Genomic DNA, 23,053 nt, shown 5'->3' with positions numbered 1-23,053 from the left:
GCCAGCCAGGTACAGCATCCAGCTTCTATGAACGCGCCATTTTCCGGGGCGGCTGCGGACTGCAATTTTCAGCGGGGGGCAGAAAGCTTGGGCCTCCCTGCGCTGCAGATTCCATCCCCCAGCTGCCTAGTTGTACCTGGCTGGACACAAAAATAGGGAGAAGCTCCACGTTTTTTTTTTTTTTTAAATTATTTCATGAAATTCATGGAATAATTAAGAAAAAAAGGGCTTCCCTATATTGTTGTGTCCAACCAGGTACAAATAGGCAGCTGGTGGTTGGGGGCAGCCCGTTCCTGCCTGCTGTACCTGGCTGGACCCAAATATAGTGCAAAGCCCCACGTCAATTTTTTTTTAATTATTTCAGGAAATTCATGAAATAATTAAAAAAAAATTATGTGGGGCTTCGCCCTATATTTGTGTCCAGTCAGGTACAGCAGGCAGGAACGGGCTGCCCCCAACCACCAGCTGCCTATTTGTACCTAGCCGGACACAACAATATAGGGAAGCCCTTTTTTTCTTAATTATTCCATGAATTTCATGAAATAATTAAAAAAAAAAATACGTGGGGCTTTGCCCTATTTTTGTGTCCAGCCAGGTACAACAAGGCAGCTGGGGGCTGGAATCCGCAGCGCAGGGAGGCCCAAGCTTTCTGGGCCCCACCCGCTGCAAATTGCAGTCCGCAGCCGCCCCGGAAAATGGCGCGTTCATAGAAGCGCCATCTTCTGGCGCTGTACCCAACTCATCCAGGGCCCTGGTGCGGTGGCTCACTGGGTAATAAAGGGGTTAAGGCCAGCTTGGCATTATCAGCTGGCCCTAAGCCCGAAATTCATGGGGTCACGCCAATATTAGACATGACCACCATGAATTTCTAGTAAAGTATTTAAAAAAAACACAAACACCCAGAAAAAAGTCCTTTAATTGAAATAAAGACACAATTCTTTATTGTTCTAAATTAAACCATACTTACCATCACGCCCATTCCAGCTGAAGCCAACGATCTCCTGCAATAAAAGTAAAATAATAAAGCAACCTCATCCTTACCTTTCCATGGTTCCCAGGACAGCTTCAGCTCTGCTACATCGAGATGACAGGCTGGACCGCAGCAGAACGCTGCCATCCAGCCTGTCATCCCGCAGACACTGAGAAGCGCAGGCATGCTTGCGCTCCTCAGTGTCTCGCTGTGACGGCATCCAGATGAGCCGAGGTCATGTCCAATGAACTCAGCTCACCTCATGCACGTCACTGACAGCGTGGGAAAATTCTCCTGCACTCAGCACTTCAGCGTGAGAATTTTCCCACGCTGTCAGTGACGTGCATGAGGTGAGCTGAGTTCATTGGACATGAACTCGGCTCATCTGGATGACGTCACAGAGAGACACTGAGGAGCGCAAGCATGCCTGCGCTTCTCAGTGTCTGCGGGATGACAGGCTGGATGGCAGCTTTCTGCTGCGGTCCAGCCTGTCATCTCGATGTAGCAGAGCTGAAGCTGTCCTGGGAACCATGGAAAGGTAAGGATGAGGTTGCTTTATTATTTTACTTTTATTGCAGGAGATCGTTGGCTTCAGCTGGAATGGGCGTGATGGTAAGTATGGTTTAATTTAGAACAATAAAGAATTGTGTCTTTATTTCAATTAAAGGACTTTATTCTGGGTGTTTGTGTTTTCTTTTAACTTTGACTATGGGGTTAGTAATGGGGGTGTCTTATAGACGCCTCTCCATTACTAACCTGGGCTTGATGTCAGCTGGCATTATAAGCTGACATCAACCCCAACCCTATTACCCCCTGCCACCGCACCAGGGCAGCGTGGAAGAGCGAGGCTAAGTGCCAGAATTGGCGCATCCTATGGATGCGCCATTTCTGGGGCGGCTGACGGCTGGTGTTTCTAGCCTGGGAGGGGGCCAATATTCATGGCACCCTTCCTGGGCTATTAATATCAGCCCCCAGCTGTCTGCCTAGCCTGTGCTAGCTATTAAATTAGGGGGGACCCCACGTTATTTTTTTTGGGGGGTTCCCCCATTTTAATAGCTAGTAAAGGCTAGGTATTCAGCTGGGGGCTGATATTAGTAGCCTGGGAAGCTCCGTGGGTATTACCCCCTTCCCAGGCTTCAAACATTTGCCCCAGCTGTCTGCTTAACCTCCGCTAGAGCCTAAAATTAAGGGGAACCCCACGCCAATTTTTTTTTAAATAAATCCTTTATTTTAACACTAAATGACAAGTACAGTAATCAACACTGTCACTGTACTTCATATATATGTGACTGACATGTTTCTATCTATCTAATCTATGTGTGATTCTCTATTCTTTCTGTTATAAATTGTTGGGTACAGATGCTGAATTGCCGGCCGGCTTTCTTAAAGAGACGGTGCATGAAAACACTATTATTTTTTTAAATAAATCTTTTACACTAAATGACAAGTACAGTAAGCAACACTATCACTGTACTTCTTATATATGTGGCTGACATGTTTCTATCTATCTAATCTATGTGTGAAGCTCTATTCTTTCTGTTATAAATTGTCGGGTACCGCTGCTGAATTGCCGGCCGGCTTTTTTAAAGAGACGGTGCACGAAAACACTAATATTTTTTTTAATAAATCCTTTACACTAAATGACAAGTACAGTAAGCAACACTGTCACTGTACTTCATATATATGTGACTGACTTGTTTCTATCTATCTAATCTATGTGTGAAGCTCTATTCTTTCTGTTGTAAATTGTCGGGTACCGGTGTATGCCGCTGATGAATTGCCGGCTTTTCATGTCATTCTACATTATTCTTAGTTGTTTTACTTCATGTAGAATTAACCTACAAGGAAAGAAAGGGTTTATTTTCATTCCGATATTTGTGTCCCATTGACTTGCATTGGTTTCCGGTATCGGAATTGGCGATATCCGATACTTTTTGGGTATCGGCCCGATCCAATCCGATACGATATTTCCTGATATCGGAAGGTATCGCTCAACACTAGTGGTAACCCATTATTGAAATTGGTAACATAATGTCACATATAATTTTTTTTTTCATAATTACGGATTGTGTGAAAGCTCAAATTTTCTCCGATTATTACTAATCTGATTTTTATATTATTAACACCTGATTTCTTTGAAAACACCTAAATAGTCTAAAAAACATAAAAATACTTAGAGTATTATTTTTTTTTCTTCATAAATAAATAGTAAACATAAAAATAAGAAACTTTGTAATGCATATCAGCTTTTTTCTCCTCCTGAATTGAGATGTTCAGTCTCAAAATTTTGAATACACGGATAAAATGTGTCTTTCAGTGAACCAAGACATTTCATTGCTGAGATAGGAGATGACAGTTGGTGCTCATAAGTTTCTATGGATAAATTTAACTATTGTTTCAAGAGAACTTACAATAGAATGTCTGTGTTGGCCTCTAGCTCCTCCCTCCTCCATAGAATTTCAAAAGCACCAACTGTCATTTCCTGTCTCAGTAATGGGGAAAACTGTCTGCTCTGAATACAGATTTTACTGATTTTGCTCATGACTTGAGAGTGAAATATCAATTCAGAAGGAGAAAGAAGCTGATTTCTGTGATAAGATATATGATAAAGTTGCTTATTTTCATGTTCGTTATTGATTTAGGAAATAAAAATTAAAAGACTGCTACTTTTTAATGTATATTTTTGTGTTAATAAAATGTGTGCTGAAAGTTTTAAATAGAAGCAAATATTAAAAGTTCTATCAACAGCAGCTTGTTTGTGGTTTCTTATCGATACCACGGTATAAGTCATTGTTTGCATTTTACTTTTTAGTGTCAGGGCCAAATAGATCAGGCGATTAAAAATATCGATGTTGAGAAGGATATTCAGACTTTTATGGAAGAAACGACCATCTTTACTGAAGACAACAAGTCCGAATTTCTACTGCTCGATTATTATGTAAGTGATGAAAGTATCACAAATGCGTTGTGCGTTAGCTAACAGCGTGCGGCTGAAATCGGCACTCGCGCTTTGTTATGCATTTTAGGAAGAAGACAGCTCTGCCGTTATGGATACAAATAGAAGAATCGAATCTATTAGTGAGAAGCTTGAGAGACTCCAGAATGACATGGAGAAAACAATAAAAGACAGAGAAGGTCAGTTTGCAACAATGAAATAATAACAGAGACTAAAAGAATAATAAAGTTTTTCATTTTACTCCTTTACTGTATGAAAGTGTCCGTTGTAATACCTAATGGCTATTTTTCAGTCAGACTGCTATTCTCACCTCCTGTACCGATGCCGTTCAGCACTGATTATGTCATGCTATCCCTGCGGCCAATCCGCTGCTGCTTCACTCTCCCCTCCTTTGGGCGTAACTGGCATCCAGAGGAAGTCAGAGCCGCGGCTGCTCGCTGACTTTCTCTGGATGTCTGATTTGTCCTAAGGAGGGGACAGTGAAGCTGCAGCTGATGGGCCACAGGGATCGCCTGACAGAACAATGTCATGCGAGCCCTGGAAAAGCCAGTGCTGACACTGCTGGAACGCCGCTGGCACCGAAGATGGGGGAAAAATAATGATTGAAAAAGAGCTGTCTGGGTATTGGACAACCCCTCTAAGTGTATATTCACACTAAGTTTCTTTTACCACTTCATCAGAGAGTATATTGCAAGAGTATTTGAACTGATTTTTAATTTGGATATCAAAATGCGTCCGCTTCAAAATGCACATAAAAAATCTCAGTGGAAACATAGATTTAGGCAAAGTGATCTGATTATGCTACATTTTCCTAATTGGTAAAGGTCTGACTCCTGAGACCCCTACTAATATCTTAAAAAATGAGGCCATAGCTTTAAGAATGGGCAGCGCTCCTTTAGATTCCTTCTCCTGTCAATCCTGACCTGATTTTGATGCAAACTGATATATTTTTTTTGCAAACCAAATCTTCTGTTTGTAAATGATAATTTCCTTAGATGTAACTGTGGCATCTTTCATGACTCAATGGAAGTGGAGACCACTGTTAACTTCTTTGTCTATGGAGCTCAACAGAAATAAATAATATATAACAAATGGATCCTTTTTCTTCACATAGGAAATAGAAAAAAGGACCAGGGTACTTTGCATCTTTTTACTCAATTCATTTGAATATTTACCCTCTAAATTGTAAAGTTTTGTCAAATATGTTGGCTTCATATAAATAAAGATTATTATTATTATTAGCAGAACCTACAGAAGTAAATAGAGAGGTGGCTGTACTCACTAATTCTATGGAGAAAGGTAACGGATTTACTCACCAGTTATATAAAGATAGGTGAGGGTCCCAGAGATGAGACAACTATTAGTCATTTATAACCTATACATTATATATGTCATACATAGTTAAATCTCTACTTGTGACGTAACTTCTGACTTCTGGCCAGTCAGAAGTTACGGGCACAAGATGGTGCCGTGGTACCGGAGCAGCGTCAGTAAAAGGTGAAGCCGCCAGAAGGTGAGTTTAAGAACAGTGGCAGGGGGTTTACATTTAACGCGCCACTCCAGCCCTGAAAAAAAAACACAAAATGCTGGAGCAGTGCATTAAAAGAAGAAGGATAAGATGCAGTGGATCCCGGGCGGTGCCGCTGCCAAAAGTGATTCCAGCCGGTGAGTATGAAATATGTTCCAAGTTTATTTCTATGTTGGAACATATTTCATACTCACCGGCTGGAACCACCTTTGTCAGCGGCACCGCTCCAGATCCACCACACCCTATCCTTCTTCATTTGTCTAGTCCTCCATCCTGTTGTTGTGAGTACAGCGGTCAGAGCAGCAGCCACGCTTGGGATCCTTGTAATTTTTCAATGAAGTTGTGCCTTACACAACCCATCCAGATGAGCGACTAATCCTTTGACTCCCCTCCATCAGTTGTCAGTGGTGTTATACAGGTAGCACCTTGTTCTCCTTTCAGATCATACACAAAATTACCTTTCAAACTAAGCACAAGCACAATGTGACTCTGGCGTAGTTATACAGTTCCCACCTACTTGTTTTTCACCTACCTCAACCTCGGGACCCTGGAAAGCCAGAAGTGTCAATCAAAGAAGAGAAGGATGGAGATAGCTGGAGACAAGTAGATAGGAAGGTGCACTGAACTGCTTGGTCACACCAAGGGTGCACCAAACCCCTTTGCTTGTTTTGAGCTGACAGACTCCCTTTAGGATGCAATATATGGGAAGTGCAGATGCCTTTTAATACTAAAAAAAAATGTAAATAGTAATAAAAATAAATAAATAATAATACTAATAATAAAAAGAAGAAGACAAAACAGAAGAAGAAAATAAAGAAGAATTTGTAGCAATTCATACATCATGATAATGTAAAAATAATTCTTTTGTTATAGGGCTGGAAAAAATGATGAGAGCCTATAGAGAAAACCCAGCATTTTCTGATGTGAAAAATGAGGAAGAAACAGCTGTTCTTCTGGACGAGGTAGACATTATTCAAGTTATATGTAAAGTATGAAAAATGATATCAATTTATTTAGCCGCTTTTCAGCCCTCTCTCGTTTTCTGCTATTTTTATATTTCTTCTCATGGGTGCTCCATGCTTTTCTGAAATGATTGACCTATAAAATATTATTGTTCCTTCTTCAGGGTTTTCAGTTTTTTTTTTGTTTTTTTTTACTCTTTTTCAAGTTTTGAGAAAAAGATATTACTATTTTATAATGTATATTTTCATAGCATCGTGGTTTAAAAAAACAAACAGTTTCCTTGTTGTATTGTGTATGTCAATCTTTTACAATTTTATAGACAATCTTGAAAATCCACCTACTTGAAGCAAATCACTTTAAACTCTCCTTGGCAATGGCAGCACTTCAGCAGAAAACTCTTCCAACCCATCCCTGCAGCGAGCGGATGACAAAGTGGAAAGAGAAGGTAGAGTAGTTTCTTTTATTATGACTGTTTAGCTGATTTTACTTTATCTGAATGGAGCTCTGCATTGTTCATGGAGCCTGGTTTTCCCAGCATGAAGCAATACTTTAAGGTGAGAATACCTCCTTATATAGAGAGTCAAATGCATGATTTTTTCTGTTGAATTGGTATGAAATCTAACAGAATACTCATATTGGAGTCATACAGAGATACAATAAAATACTATAAGGTAATAAATCTAACAGCTCAAAGCTAATATCCAATTACAGACTTACACAGTCACTCCACTTAGTAGGGTTCATAAGCTCCTTCGTCTTCACTATTAAACCCCTATATATGGATCTGCCTTTGGTTACATCCCTTGTGAAGAGAGCTGAGGGATAAAACATAACAAGTCAGAAAGGTACAAAGACGTAGGTTCCAAATGCACAGTCATGGGAAGCCAGTCAGAGCACAGAGGGTAACAAAGGGTTTACTTCCAGCATTAGATCAGATAGACAAGGTGGACAGCAGTGTGAGCAGCCTCTTTTTCCTCAGCACTTCTGGTATCTCCAGTATTAGATCAGATAGACAGGGTGGACAGCAGCGTGAGCGGCCTCTTCTTACCTCAGCATTTCTTGTGTCTTCACTATTATATTAGAAAGATGTGGAGGACAACAGTGTGAGCAGCCTCTTCTTACCTCAGCACCCCTGGTATCTACATGATTAGATCAGATAGACAGGGTGGACAGAAGTGTGAGCAGTTTCTTCTTACATTGAAACCCCTGGTATCTCCATTATTAGATCAGAAAGTCAGGGTGGACAGAAGTGTGAGCATCTTCTTCCTACCTCGACACCCCTGGTATCTCCAGTATTATATCAGATAGACAAGGTGGACAGAAGTGTGAGCAGCTCCTGGCATCTCCAGTATTAGATCAGATAGACAGGGTCGACAGCAGTGTGAGCCGCCTCTTGTTACCTCATCCCCCCTGGTATCTCCATTATTAGATCAGATAGACAGGGTGGACAGACTTCTGAGCAGCTTCTTATTACCTCAGCACCCCTGGTCTCTCCATTATTAGATCAGATAGACAGGGTGGACAGAAGTGTGAGCAGCCTCTTCTTACATCACCCCCCTGGTATCTCCAGTATTAGATCAGATAGACAGGGTGGACAGAAGTGTGAGCAGCCTCTTCTTACATCACCCTCCTCGTCTCTCCATTATTAGATCAGATAGACAGGGTGGACAGAAGTGTGAGCAGCTTATTCTAACCTCAGAACCCCTGGTATCTCCAGTATTAGATCAGATAGACAGGGCAAACATCAATGTGAGCAGCCTCTTCTTACGTCACCCACCTGGTATCTCCAGTATTAGATAAGATAGACAGGGTGGACAGCAGTGTGAGCCGCCTCTTCTCACCTCAGCTCCCCTGGTATCTCCAGTATTAGATCAGAAAAACCGGGTGGACAGAGGTGTGAGCAGTCTCCTGATATCTCTTATATTAGATCAGAATATCTACTGACTGCACATGTTTCTACACATGAAGGAGGGTCTGAGCTTCCCACTGCACATTCTCACAGGCACTTGACCTATTAACAGTTTTTTTTTCAGTGAAACAAGATGACTGACATTTTAAAATATCATAGTTATACCTCCTTAGGCAAAACAAGGGTGATTTGGTATTTAGGAATTTACTTATAATGTAATTTTCTTTCATTTATTTATTTTCTATTCCCGGAGAACTCTTTTAATGTTCAATACTTGTTGTTTTGTCTATGCTGTGTATAGATATTCATGATTTGAAGGGTAGTAGTCAACCTCATTGTTTACTTGGGTCCCTAAAATTAGTTTCAGTTATTTAGTTAAAATTCTAAACCAGCATTAGATTCAACATTCATAGCTCCCAATCTTTCAGAGTTGATGTTTCCCTTGATGTGTCAATAAATATCAACACAGGCTCCATAAAAAAAATTAAAATGCAACAATGGCTGTACTGTCTTAAAACAATTGTAAACTTTTATGTTCTTGAGAATATTATTCTTCTGGGAGACTGAACCCTTTTTGACTATGAGCAGAAGTTTGAGCTCAAGAGATGTTCCTCATGTAATCGCCACTAATAAAGTACATCGGTTCCAGCAATAATTTCGACACAAGTTATCGTAAAAAAGAAGTTATATACTATACCTCCAGGAGCTCGCCAACCCTAACCTGATTTAGAATATACTTCAATACTGAAAATGATGAACCATAGCCTCCTTATCCCTGGAGAGCGAGACCTCAATGTGTCATGTGTTCATGTCTTCCTTATTCGCAGGGCTGCCAACTCTGCTCGGTGCAGATATCTCGTTCTATAAATACCTCTAAACTAAGACGTTCCCAAAGCAGCAGGATGTCTACCAGAAGCTATGAGTCCAATCATCCACTATCTAATGAATACATAGACTCTGACTGCGTTGATCACCCAAACAAACCTCCAAGAGGTTTATCTAAAAGATCTTCTAGGAATCTTCGCGGTTCAATGAGGATGCGTGATGGCAATGCTCAAGAAAATGGTAAAATTACATTTTTATTTCATCATATATTATTGATATGACCAATATTGTTAAGATTTCTACTTGGGTATCATGAGTGTTTCTTTGTAGTTGTTTTTTATTGGATTTCGACAATCGTTATGTTATAGGCTCTTTTAGACAACTTCTAAAACTAAAGGCAAAAAAGGGTCTTATAGACAGGAGAAAATGGAATAGGGATATATAGATGTGTTCTTCCTTACCTTATTTCTTGTCTCAACATTTCCCAAAATGAGACACGCAAGATGAGACGTTTAAAAAAAAACATGATTTTGTGATACTCTGTCAGGAGATGTCTAGGCTGTAAGCTTCTATATGTGAGCAATTAGTAGTTCAGCCAAATTAAAGCAAAGCTAGTGGGACAAATATTAGTAAGGGAATGGAAAGTGCATTATAAAAATATCTGGCCTGTATCAGAGGTGGGCAGCAAATTGGATTCTCTCTTTAATCAATTTCCTATCCGCGTCAATAAAACTTAATGAGGTCCATGAATGTATGGAATAAAATATATCATCACAAAAAGCCAAAGGAAAAAAATGTTATGCAAAATGTATTAGATTGTAGCTGCCTTTTTCCTTGAAGTTGTAAGATTTAGATGAGAAACCATTCTAGAAATTAATTCCCAAACTTGCTTCTTAGGGGAGTGCAAAAGGCGAAGTTCAGCATCTGCTAACAAAGTGAAGCCGGCAACAGCAAACAAAACACAAGAGGTGCAGCTGCAAGCATGCACGTTCTTAACGTCTTCCAGCCACGGCAAATTTTTAAATTTTGCTCTTTTGTTTCTTCCAAAAGCCATACATTTTTAATTTTTCAGTAGACATAATCATATGAATGAGGGTTTGTTTTACGCATAACAAGTTGTGATTTTGAATGATACAAAAATTCCAAATGTTGTGAAATCCCAAATATATAAAAATAGAGCTAGACCTGCTCTAACATAAAAGCACAGAGGGGAAACAGACAGGAATAAAAGAAAACTGCAATCATACACTCTCAAACAATTGAGTGGGAAATAGGGAAGGGGAAGGCGAGTCAAAGGAAATAGGAATAAAGATTGGGAGACGCAGACACAAACCACTACACGCATATATCTCCTGAAACAACTCCAAACACCTGCTCATTTCTCAGCTCACTCCTCAAACCAGGCAGTTGCAAGCTATCACTGGCAACAACTGAAGCTTAGAGGAGAGTATGTAAACTAGAGGGAAGTGATGAACTCAGAACAGCTGAGACAACTCAGGATGGAGAGCTTCAGGAGACAAACAGGACTGATTAACCCTTGCAAGAATAGAGCAAGGAAAACCTGAACTGCTAAAAGAAAGGTGGAACAGTTCTAACCAGAGCAGATGTACGTGTAATCAGACGCTGCAATCTTTCGGCCCCACTCTGTCGTGGCATCCCCGTGACACATGGCGATAGCTGACAATTTTATTGATACTATTTTGGGTACATACAATGTTTGTTCACTTTTTATTGTTCATTTGAGAATAGTGGTGACCAAAAGAATGGCAATTTTGGCATCTTAATTTTTATTTTGCTTTGTGGCATTTACTTTAAGTGTTAAATAATTATATATTTTGATAGACTGGACTTTTAAAGGTGCATGATACTGAATATGTTTATTTTTTTAATTTTATGTATTTGTTTTTAATGGGGAGAAAAAGGGGTGATTCGATTTTTTTGACTTTTATTTTACATTTTTAAAACATTTTTTTTTTACTTTTTTTCTTAGTCCCCTTAGTGAACCTAAAACTTCGGTCTGTATTGTAGTATATAGATAACATCACCGTCTCCTACAAAGCTAAGCTTTTGGCTGGGCTTCACAGAAGTACCAACATAGCAGCCATGGGGGCTTTCAGCAAGCATCTGGCTGTCATGGCAGCCCATCAGCACCCTGCAATCGCATCATAGGAAAGCGATGACCACCCGGAATAGAAAGCTCACTAGGCTAATATGCCTTAAATGTGTCTGTCAGAGATTGACAGTGTCATTTAAGAGGTTAACAGCAGCATCAGAGCTTAGCGCCAATCCCTGCTGTTACAGACAGATTTTGCCTGTGTAACACAGTTGGTATCTGTCAGGTGTGGTACAGGCTCAGCTCCTGAGCCCACTATTGTAACAAAGTGCCCCCCCCCACCTCAGCTTGTTTTCATGGACCATACTGGACTCAGGCCTATATTAGCATTTTCTGTCCTGCATCTAGTGGGGGCTTGGGGGGCTTTGTTCCTCTCTGCATGGGGCTTCCCTTAAATACACAATTCTGCAGACAGGCTGGAGACTGGAGTTCTAGAAGAGTCATCATTCTTTGAGTTACCTGTAGTAAATGTTTAAGGGGGTGGGGTGCGTGTATCTCTGCCCAACCTGGGGGCTGATCCCAAGAGAAGGAGAACAATAAGACATATATTTTTTTTAGTTAGTTGATGCTGTGCTCTGTGAAGGGCTAGGAACTGTGCTGAGGCCTGATCCTAGTGCCGTGTATGGACTATTGGAGATTCGTTGGACTATTGGACATTGGAGATCAGTTGCCACGTGGGATTGTGATGTCTTGCCACCCTGCTGGATTTGAGGACTTAGTCTGAGACTGTTGTTGCATTGTACTTGGAGTTGGATTACCGGGTGGCGCCCCCGGATTTGTCCCTTTCTGTGTTACTGACCCTACGGAACTACAGCTACGTTTGGTGTTATATTCTCCTAGTCCCAATAAAGGTTATGGGATTGTTCATTGGTCTGCTGTCTGTGCCTGCTCCATCTCACACCCCGTCACAAACAGAGCAGAGGGAATGGATATCAGCGGCCCAGCAACGAATGGAGCCAGAACCTCAGGATATAGGAATTGGACTGTGGGGAATCTACAAACAAAGGCCCGTGAATTAGGGGTCAGTTACAAAGTACTATCCAAAGAGCAACTAATTGAGGCTTTAGAAGGAGCCAGCCTTCAAGATGGCACTGAAGGTGGATTCCCAGATCAATTGGAGGTAAATGCCCTGAAAAGTCAGTGGGTTGTGTGGTATGAGTAGGAGATGGCATTGCTTGGGGATGAAGCCACCATAGAAGATAAATGGGAGGCCATTCGAAGAAAGGCAGCTCACTGTGGAAGCAGCTAGAAACCCCAGGCAGACATTGACCACCACACCCACCATGAGGGAAACTCCAAGAGTGTCTCGTAAGGACTTTAAGCCATTTAATGAGGCTTCAGGGTACATTGGGGGATTCTTTCAAGACTTTGACCATCAATATCAGTTAATGGAAGTTCCAGAAATGGAGCGGGTCAGACATCTGGTGGGGCTCTTTGAGAGTGGAGCTGCGGAAGCATATCAAGCTATGGACCCACGGTGGAACCGTGAGTATGAGGACATTAAGGAAACCATCCTGGAACATTATGCGGTTACTCCAGACACTTACAGGACTCAGTCCCGCTCATTAGCCTGTAATATGGAAGGCTCTATTATTTGGTGTTATATTCTCCTAGTCCCAGTAAAGGTTGTGGGATTGTTCATCGGCCTGCTGTCTGTGCCTACTCCGTCTCACACCTTGTCACAACTATGTTTTGAGATATTTATTGATCATGTTCTAGTGATTTAAGTTAGGCCAATTATTGTGTATTTATTTGTTCACCTCCATATATAATTTTATATATGGTAAAGCTATTATTCACATTTATTTTTTTATCTGTCCTTCAATTCTTATTTTACCTATTTGGTTGGAATATAAGGCTCAGTGTTGTTTTTATTAGGTGTGCTAAGATGTGGACAATAGTATTGTTTTAACACCAATGTATAACAGGTTCTCACCTTTTGAATCTTTTTTAATTGCTTTTAAATACTCTGTCTGGTCAGTGATTAAGTGATTAATGTAAAACAGAACATATATTTTTTTTTAAAATAGTTTTTCTTGAATTTTAACTTTTTGCTGCAATCTAAATTTTTCAACACATTAGAGCATTTCCATGTTTTTTTTCTTTTTCTTATAAAGTTGATCACACTATTATGACGAAACAGCTTCTTATCTTAATCAGCCTGAAGTCTATATTTGTTAAGGCCAAGAAAATGCACTATTGTGTTTGTGTTGACTTTAGATCTTGTGTGTGTTTCTTTTGTGGGTCAAGAAGGACAGACCAGTATTTGTATAACCCTGAATATTGTCTTCTCTTGGTTCTGAAACAATAATAATGTTTGTTACTATGCTAATTGCATATTGTACTAAGGCCAGCTAGATATTTATTTACAAGAGCCCCCTGCTATACCAACTATGTAAATTGATTAAAGGCTCAAACAATGATACCTGAGCCCTGTGGAATAATACCCTCCCCAACCCTTTCCCTTGACTGTCAGCTTCCTAAGCTTGCCACTATCTTCTCTCTGTGTGTGCCCGTCAAAAGCGGGGGGCCACTGGTTGAGGTAGTTGTCCCTGGAAGTCCCAAAGTCGCAGCTGTTCTATCCCAGAGAGTCCAGCAGAAGGGTGAGACTGTGTAATGTTGTACCATCTTGGGTATTTGTTGGGACTGCTCTATGTGTTTATTATTCACTTTGTGGTTCAATAAAGTATTGCCACACCGTTTTACCCTCACCCTGTGCTGTCTGAGTAGTATTATGCCCACGGAAGACCCCGTGTCTTCATAACTATATAATGTGGGTAGGTGTCTTACTATTTTCAAAATTTTACTTTTGTCAATGCTTCAGTTTTTTCTATGTCATCTTTCTTTTAAGGGGAAGACCATAACAATGCTCAATGCCGTGTCCTTTACCCATATGAGCCGCAGAGAGCAGATGAACTTAGCTTGGAGAAAGGTTGGTATCTTATAAAGAACATTGAAACAAACTATAACTCTTAGAAAACAGGCAGATGTCCAGAGGACGCTTTGGATTCACCAATAGTATTTTGTGATGAGTGAACGTTTATTAAAATTATGCAAAGAGCCCCAAATTTATCAATATGGCTCATGTGTAATATATTTTCAGCAGTTCTTTGTAGTTTAGTCACTTTTCCTAATGCCAAATTTTTACCAAAAATGTTTTATATTGCCATGTACTTATCTTTATTTTAGTATTGTTGATGATCTCAACATTTAAAGCGTAACTGTCGTTATATAAAAGTGTGAGTGTGCTGAGACCCCATAGATCAGTCAAAATACCACTCTGATGTCTGCCGCTCTAGCATGAGATGTGCACATGGAGTGATGTATGGTCTTCTTTGTGAGTCTATGAGTTCGTACATTAGTATGTACATTCATATAAGACCAAACATCACTCCATATGTGCAGCTCATTATGGAGATTTGGACTTCAGAGCGGTGTTTTGATTGATCGGTGGGGTTCCTCAGGACCTGGACCCCCACCGATCAGCAGCACCTGTCATATATAAAAAGAATAGATAGATAGATAGAGGATGGATACTGACAGCGAAAGGCCCATAGTCAGACGCCACTTGCTTTTAAACATGCACTTTTACATGAATATTCACACATACAAAATATATGCAAATGCTAACACATTTCACAGGCATATATATTGTACAAATATGCACACAAGCATATATAAAACATGCACATGATAATACCTTTCACACACATTACGTATGCATACATAGGTTGAACATGAAATCAATTATTATAGGAGGCTAAATACTCAGTTTCCCCAACCACATTAATTTATGGATAATGCATATATTTTATTATTATTCATCCTAAATGATCATCTTGAGCATTTGATTAAAAAACACTTAAGCATTATCTTGTCTGTATAAATAGTACACACATCATTTTATAGTAAGAATTCTTACAATTACTCTACTCTCCAACAGGTATATAGAGATGTATTGGTATTAGACATGTATCTGTATGTACCAGTACATTGTGCTTGTAAAGAAGAAAAATACTATTTAGATATTTAGACAGAGAAAATCCTCACATCATGATAGAAAATCCCCATATAGCAGTGCAGACTGTTGCTCATAGCTAAAGTTTCTGCCTGCCACAGTGCCAAGCTGTGAGCCTGACTCCTAGGAAATTAATTAATTAGTAAGCATTTACTGAGCAAAGACACTCGCTGGAGACGCCTAGCCCATAGTCCTGAGGAGGAGGATCCAAAATAGAATGATCTTGGCAGTGTCCTGACAGATACATGAACTACTCCCTCTCTCCCACAGACCCCTGTGCAGCTGAACCGGCTGAGATAGATAATAGATGATAGATAGATGATAGATAGATAGATAGATAGATAGATAGATAGATAGATAGATAGATAGATGATAGATAGATAGATAATATATGATAGATAGATGATAGATAGATGATAGATAGATAGATAATATATGATAGATAGATGATAGATAGATAGATGATAGATAGATAGATGATAGATTAGATAGTTAGATAGACAGATAGATAGATAGATAATATATGATAGATAGGTGATAGATAGATAGATGATAGATTAGATAGATAGATAGATAGATAGATAGATTCTATAGATAGATTCTATAGATAGACAGATAACCAGAATGTAATGATATAATTTAACTTAAAATAAATCTATGTGGCCTAGAAAAAGTGGTGAACTTCTACAGATGTTTATAGTTCATGTAAAACTTATAGTCCTCTATTTTATATGAGAATTTTCTGCCTTACTGCAGTATAAAATATGGACTTTACTCCCCCAGGTGATTGTGTCACTGTCCTCCGGAAAGTTGATGATGGCTGGTGGTATGGCACTCTTAATGGAAAGAAGGGTTATTTCCCCTCTACGTATGTTGAAGAAGTAAATTCAGACTCCTCTCCCGCATAGATGGAAAGACCAGAGCAGGCTTGTAAAAGTGCATTTAAAGAGTAACTGTCATTTTCACTTTTATTTCATAAATTAATAGTAAAAATAGTAAAAATAAGAAAGTTTGTAATATATCTTATCAGAGGAATCTGCTTCTTTCTCCTCCTGGTTTGATCTTTCACTCTCAATTTGCAGGTAAAATTTGTATTCAGTGAATAAAGATGTTCTCATTACGGAGATAGGAGATGATAGTTGCTGCTCATAATATTCTATGAAGAGGGGGGAGAAGCTAGAGACAAACACAGATGTTATGCTGCAAGTTCTCCTGAAAAGACAGTTATACTTTAAATAAAAGATCTGTTTTTGTTGCTCTATAACTTGTGCAGTAAGTGATGGCTTTTGCTTTAAGTACTGCAGAATAAAGGCGAAAAGTTGTTAACAGGTTAACAGGTGTCCAACATAATAACCCAGTCCCTGCTTTTCTGAAAATCAGTGGGGATCTTCACAGGGGTTTCCCATGCAGTTCCCATACAATGATTGTCATGATTCATCTACAAATACAGGTGCATCTCACTAAATTAGAATATCATCAAAAAGTTAATTTATTTCAGTTCTTCAATACAAAAAGTGAAGCTCAAATATACTGCTCAAAAAAATGTAGGGAACACTCAAATAACACATCCTAGATCTGAATGAATGAAATATTCTCATTGAATACTTTGTTCTGTACAAAGTTGAATGTGCTGACAACAAAATCACACAAAAATCATCAATGGAAATCAAATTTATTAACCAATGGAGGCCTGGATTTGGAGTCACCCCCAAAATTAAAGTGGAAAAACACACTACAGGCTGATCCAACTTTGATGTAATGTCCTTAAAACAAGTCAAAATGAGGCTCAGTATTGTGTGTGGCCTCCACGTGCCTGTATGACCTCCCTACAACGCCTGGGCATGCTCCTGATGAGGTTGCGGATGGTCTCCTTTGGGATCTCCTCCCAGACCTGGACTAAAGCATCCGCCAACTCCTGGACAGTCTGTGCTGTGTGGATGGAGCGAGACATGATGTTCCAGATGTGCTCAATCAGATTCAGGTCTGGGGAACGAGCGGACCAGTCCATAGCGTCAATGCCTTCATCTTGCAGGAACTGCGGACACACTCCAGCCACATAAGGTCTGGCATTGTCCTGCATTAGAAGGAACCCAGGGCCAACCGCACCAGCATATGGTCTCACTAGGGGTCTGAGGATCTCATCTCGGTACCTAATGGCAGTCAGGCTACCTCTTGCGAGCACATGGAGGGAGGGCTGTGCAGCCCTCCAAAGAAATGCCACCCCACACCATTACTGACCCACTACCAAAGCGGTCATGCTGAAGGATGTTGCAGGCAGCAGATCACTCTCCACGGCGTCTCCAGACTCTGTCACGTCTGTCACATGTGCTCAATGTGAACCTGCTTTCATCTGTGAAGAGCACAGGGCACCAGTGGCGACTTTGCCAATCCTGGTGTTCTGTGGCAAATGCCAAGCGTTTTGCACGGTGTTGGGCTGTGAGCACAACCCCCATCTGTGGACGTCGGGCCCTCATACCATCCTCATGGAGTCGGTTTCTAACCGTTTGTGCAGACACATGCACATTTGTGGCCTGCTGGAGGTCATTTTGCAGGGCTCTGGCTGTGCTCCTCCTGTTCCTCCTTGCACAAAGGCGGAGGTAGCTTTCCTGCTGCTGGCCAGAAAGCATTGGTACTAAGATGTGGTCTGTGGTCCCCACCTGCAGATAACTCCTTTATTGAGGGTGTCTTGATAATTGCCAATAATTTCCATCTAGTGTCTATTCCATTTGCACAATCAGTGTTGCTTCCTAAGTGGACAGTTTGATTTCACAGAAGTTTGATTTACTTGGAGTTATATTCTGTTGTTTAAGTGTTCCCTTTATTTTTTTGAGCAGTGTATTATATAGAGTCATTACAAACAGAGTGATGTATTTCAAGTGTTTATTTCTGTTAATGTTGATGATTATGGCTTACAGCCAATGAAAACACAAAAGTCATTATCTCAGTAAATTAGAATACTTTATAACAACAGCTTGAAAAATTATTTTAAAATCCAATATGTTGTCCTACTGAAATGTATATTCAGTAAATGCACTCAATACTTGGTCGGGGCTCCTTTTGCATCAATTACTGCATCAATGCGGCAATGTGGCATGGAGGCAATCAGCCTGTGGCACTGCTGAGGTGTTATGGAAGCCCAGATTGCTTTGATAGCAGCCTTCAGCTCGTCTGCATTGTTGGGTCTGATGTCTCTCATCTTTCTCTTGACAATACCCTATAGATTCTCTATGGGGTTAAGGTCAGGCGAGTTTGCGGCCAATCAAGCACAGTGATACTGTTGTTTTTAAACCAGGTATTGGTACTTTTGGCAGTGTGGACAGGTGCCAAGTCCTGCTGGAGAATGAAATTTCCATCTCCAAAAAGCTTGTTGGCAGAGGGAAGCATGAAGTGCTCTAAAATGACTTTGGTCTTGATAAAACACAGTGGACCTACACCAGCAGATGACATGGCTCCCCAAACCATCACTGATTGTGGAAACTTCACACTAAACCTCAAGCAGCTTGGATTGTGGCCTCTCCACTCTTCCTCCACACTCTGGAACCTTGATTTCCAAGTGAAATGCAAAATTTTCTTTGCATTTACTTAGTGTCAATGACTACCTTTTGGACATCTGTCAAGTCAGCAGTCTTCCCCATAATTGTGGAGCCTACTGAAACAGACTAAGGGACCTTTTTAAACGCTTAGGAATCCTTTACAGTTTTTTTTTTGTTAATTATTCTAATTTACTGAGATAATGACTTTTGTGTTTACATTGGCTGTAAGTCATAATCATCAACATTAACGGAAATAAACACAAGAAATAGATCACTCTGTGTGTAATGACTCTATATAATATATGAGTTTCACTTTTTGTATTGAAGAACTGAAATAAATTAACTTTTTGATGATATTCTAATTTAGTGAGATGCACCTATATGTGCAGGAAATATTAGGAGAGCGCATCATCAAATAATGTTTTGATTTTGGTGATGTTCTGTTACTACAGAAGAGGGGTGTTATCATTGCTTCTAGGTGTGTATATACATTAATTTGTTCTTAATTGTTCTTTTCACCCCAAGCATGGCACCTATTCAGTCTTTAATATGGCCGGACAACCAATTTTAGATAATTTCAAGAGTCCAAGAAGACAGCATTTTACTTCATTTTTCATGATTTTCTGCGCTGCCTGGCAGCTTTTATGTACTGTATATATCAGCTTAAATCTAGATGCAAAATGTTTACACACAACTCTTTATAACTGAATGTAAAATGTTCGTGAACATGATCTGTACTGTTTATTACAATTTGTTGTAAATAACCATAGACATGCTCCTCCTGGGCTGGGCTTATGAACTACATGGACGTACTCAGGGGTGTGGAAACCTCACAGCAAAAATTAAATAGGGCTCTCCTCCATCGCACTCCTAACTACCAATGTAGCTTGACTTGCTGACGATTTGTTAACCACCTTTTATAATCCCTGGGTGTGGTTTACTTTTATTTCCTTATATTATGGGGTCCGCTGATAGGAAATTGCTGCACATGTTCTCTCCATCTATTAAGTAGAAAATCAGTGAGGTACAAATGACCTGGCAGGGATGTAATACTGAACAGAAGGGGAGAACCCCATTGAATAACCCTCACAGACCATAAAACTTAACTTTTATTAAGTATCAAAATAAATGAGGGTATTACTGATAGTGAATTGTTAAAAAGAATCTGCCCATAATCTGCCAATATTGCACATGTGGTATAAGCAATTGCTTCTGCTTATCACACAAAGGCACCCCGGGGTGCCACCACTAATAGACAGGATGGGGTATATGGATTAAAACAACAAGTTCCCTCAACATGTTTCACCGCATTCGCCGGCGTCATCAGGGGATGGGACAATGGCACCATCTATTAACTTAAGGGATGCAGCCTGCATAGGCTGAGCAACATTTCTACATATCTAGTTCCCAACAGAGGCGGTGTAAGTTTACATGTACCCATTCATTGAGAAGGTCTATAGCCATAAGGATCTATATAGGAAATTTTAAATTAAAGGACATGTTTAAATAATCAGAGCCCCTCCCCCACAGAGCCACAGTCACTAAGACCAGCCCTTGATGATCAAATCTCTTTGCTTTGTTGCTGACTTACGTGATATCCTGCTGTATAATGTTCTACTAAGTAATATTGAGACAGTGATTAAAAATAGAAAAAGGAATTTCTGCTATTGTACATTCAATTGAATATATCACATGGCTGTAAAGTTTTCATATTACGACTCAAATCTCCTGGAACTCCACTTTTTCTTTAATTGAACTGAAATTAAATTATCATAAAACCGTATTGCAGTGTAAGATAAACCAAGTAGATCCTTGTGAGTTTCAGGTATTGTGGTTGTACTAATGATAATAAAATATGTGCGCGTTATAGATGTTTAAAATTTGCCTCCTGAACGGTAAAATCGGCGTAAAACTTAAATTGAGTTGCGCCGTCTCATGTTTATTATTGTTAATAATTGAAATAAAGGGGAAAGAAAAGCAAAGAACAGTAAAATTAATTTAATTTGGTGTCACTGAGATTGAATTATTACATATTATGTATTTATGGACAATCATGGAAAGCTAAGAAAAAACACCAGGTAAGAGCAAAAAAAATTTATTACGGGAGTTTCCCCTTCGTTTTCCAGATGATTTTCTGAGCTCGTTAATATTTTAAAGAAATCAAACTAAACAACAGGTTCTCAAGTTTATTTATTGTTCAAATAATTATTGTAATTAACGTACAATATTCATGAATTAAATTGTATCTAATGAGATTTATCATTTAACAGACTGAAAATTTATCACGCTGTGTATGGTACTTAAAAAATTATTTTTTAGATGTGACATGGTATTGGCAAACCATTTTCAAAAGGATTGAGACATAAAAATTGAGACATATTTTGATTAAACATTTTTATTTCATTTTTTTCATTTTTATTTAGAATCAGGATTTTTTTTTTGTTTCTCCAAAAACTAAACTTGTATTCAGAATAGTAGTTTCAAGATAGTAATAATCCATAGCTCCAAATCCCAGGCATTGACACCACTAGGAGGAAATTACTACATAATATTTTATTATAGAATTTAATGCATGTTGTATTCATTAAGCTCCTAAGCTCCCCGTAGTGATGATTCCATCCAGGCAGAATTATTAAAATGTTATAATTTTGCATGAAATTTGTGACTCCGGGCTGAAATCAAGACTGACATTCACTTTAAGATTCTTACAAATATTTAGATGGTTCCTAACTTTTGACTAATTCTGTATGTGTAGAGTATGTTAAAGTAATGAGAAAGTGTTGCTTTGAATAGGGGTATCAATTAGATGCCTATAAAGGTTTAACCCACCTGCTATGCAATTCCTTGTGTGTCGTACACCCCTTCTGCAGTCCTTTAGATGAGGACGTGCTAGTGGCCCATTAGGATCTGCGCCCTGTTACTCAGCACTTTCCTTCTAATAAGTGTTGCTGAGAGATCAGGGGATTAAGTAAGTACTTGATTAAACCTAATCTAAACCACAGCTTTATAAATGCCACATTGAAATATGCTATATTCTATATATCTACATAGATGTCTGAAATAATGTAAATTAAACATGTACATATATTAATAAATATATAATTATTATTTACATTCCAGACATAAAAGCCAATCACGTCCTCGTTTTATTTCAATCTAATGACAGATGTAACTTTGCACTAGTTGTTCTACAGCTCCCATATTTTATATGCAAATTACATGTTCCATCTATATCTATAAATGTGTATAAATCCTGATGGCATGACATGGCTGGCACAAGTTTGCACAAGTTTGCCCCAAGCCGAGCTTGCATATCTATGTTGGTGATGAAAGCCCGGAATGCAAACTCATGGAAATGAATAGCTTTCAGTAACTGGGGGTTACTTGCCATTTGTGTCTATTTCGGTCAATGTAAGAATGCCCTGTATGAGTGAATACAGTAATGTAGTAGGACTGTATAGCGCCTCCCAGCTACCTGCTATTCCTAGTATATAGTCAGAGTGTTAGTTGCACCCACGTCTTCAATGTAAAGTGAAGATAGCCGTGAGCATTAACTAATAGGTGCTCCAGTTGTGACCAGTTTGTAGTAAGCTCCTTTCTTCTCCATTAGCTGATCATGATTTCCTTTCTCAATGACAATTCCTTGAGACATGACGGCAATGATGTCCGAGTTCTGAATCGTGGACAGTCGATGGGCAATGACGATACACGTACGCCCTTCTCTTGCACGATCCAGGGCTGCTTGGACAGTCTGTAAACACAATGGGAGATGTATTAGTGTATTATGTTTTTTTTTCTACATTCACTGCCTGTTGTCGAGTGTAATCTGTCTCTAGCTGCAGAAACGCCTAGATGGGTTGTAGAATATTGGGGATGGGTCTTTGCCTCTCCTCTCAAGCTGCATGCAGGCATAACAGAGATATAGGCATTCAATTCAGGGCAGGAAAGCCTCTGGTCAACTGCAGGTGCATTATGGACCCATAGAAGCGTCAACAGGAATCGAAACGGCCGTCGTCCACTCCGTCCCCCACACATATCCCCTACATAACGCAAAGATGTCCCGTCTGATGGAATAAAGGTCTTTTTAGAAAAAAGGATTTGGTGAGTGGTGCTTTTCCATTTTCCTGCCACATGTGAACTGCAGGAGCATTGCCAACTGGAAAGTGAGAGAAAGGGAGCTCCTGCACCTATAGTGCTGGCAGAACAATGACAAATAGGAACCAACTGCTGAAAAGGAG

At 39.6% G+C, this 23,053-nt stretch overlaps 2 protein-coding genes across 3 annotated transcripts in view; one reads left to right on the top strand and one right to left on the bottom strand.

Moving 5' to 3' along the window:
* The window catches only part of NOSTRIN (nitric oxide synthase trafficking), an 84,973-nt gene extending 68,427 nt beyond the window's left edge, over positions 1-16,546 (top strand). Inside the window, exons 10-17 of the mRNA XM_073647004.1 lie at positions 3,783-3,908; positions 3,997-4,105; positions 6,328-6,416; positions 6,737-6,862; positions 9,154-9,391; positions 14,116-14,196; positions 16,066-16,231; positions 16,365-16,546. Of these exons, the coding sequence (XP_073503105.1) occupies positions 3,783-3,908; positions 3,997-4,105; positions 6,328-6,416; positions 6,737-6,862; positions 9,154-9,391; positions 14,116-14,196; positions 16,066-16,190 (894 nt within the window). The 3' untranslated portion in view covers positions 16,191-16,231; positions 16,365-16,546. The remainder of the gene's footprint in view (positions 1-3,782; positions 3,909-3,996; positions 4,106-6,327; positions 6,417-6,736; positions 6,863-9,153; positions 9,392-14,115; positions 14,197-16,065; positions 16,232-16,364) is intronic.
* Positions 16,547-20,992: 4,446 nt separating this feature from the next.
* The window catches only part of LOC141161742 (bile salt export pump-like), a 151,975-nt gene continuing 149,914 nt past the window's right edge, over positions 20,993-23,053 (bottom strand). For both annotated transcript variants that reach the window (XM_073647002.1, XM_073647003.1), the window contains one exon: positions 20,993-22,566. In XM_073647002.1, coding sequence (XP_073503103.1) covers positions 22,366-22,566 — 201 coding nt within the window. In that variant the 3' untranslated portion in view covers positions 20,993-22,365. The remainder of the gene's footprint in view (positions 22,567-23,053) is intronic.

This window comes from Phyllobates terribilis, unplaced genomic scaffold, assembly GCF_046119375.1.
Source record: "Phyllobates terribilis strain yellow unplaced genomic scaffold, ASM4611937v1 Scaffold_9__5_contigs__length_417890890, whole genome shotgun sequence".
Lineage (NCBI taxonomy): Eukaryota > Metazoa > Chordata > Amphibia > Anura > Dendrobatidae > Phyllobates > Phyllobates terribilis.
This window is presented reverse-complemented; position numbering and strand designations above follow the sequence as displayed.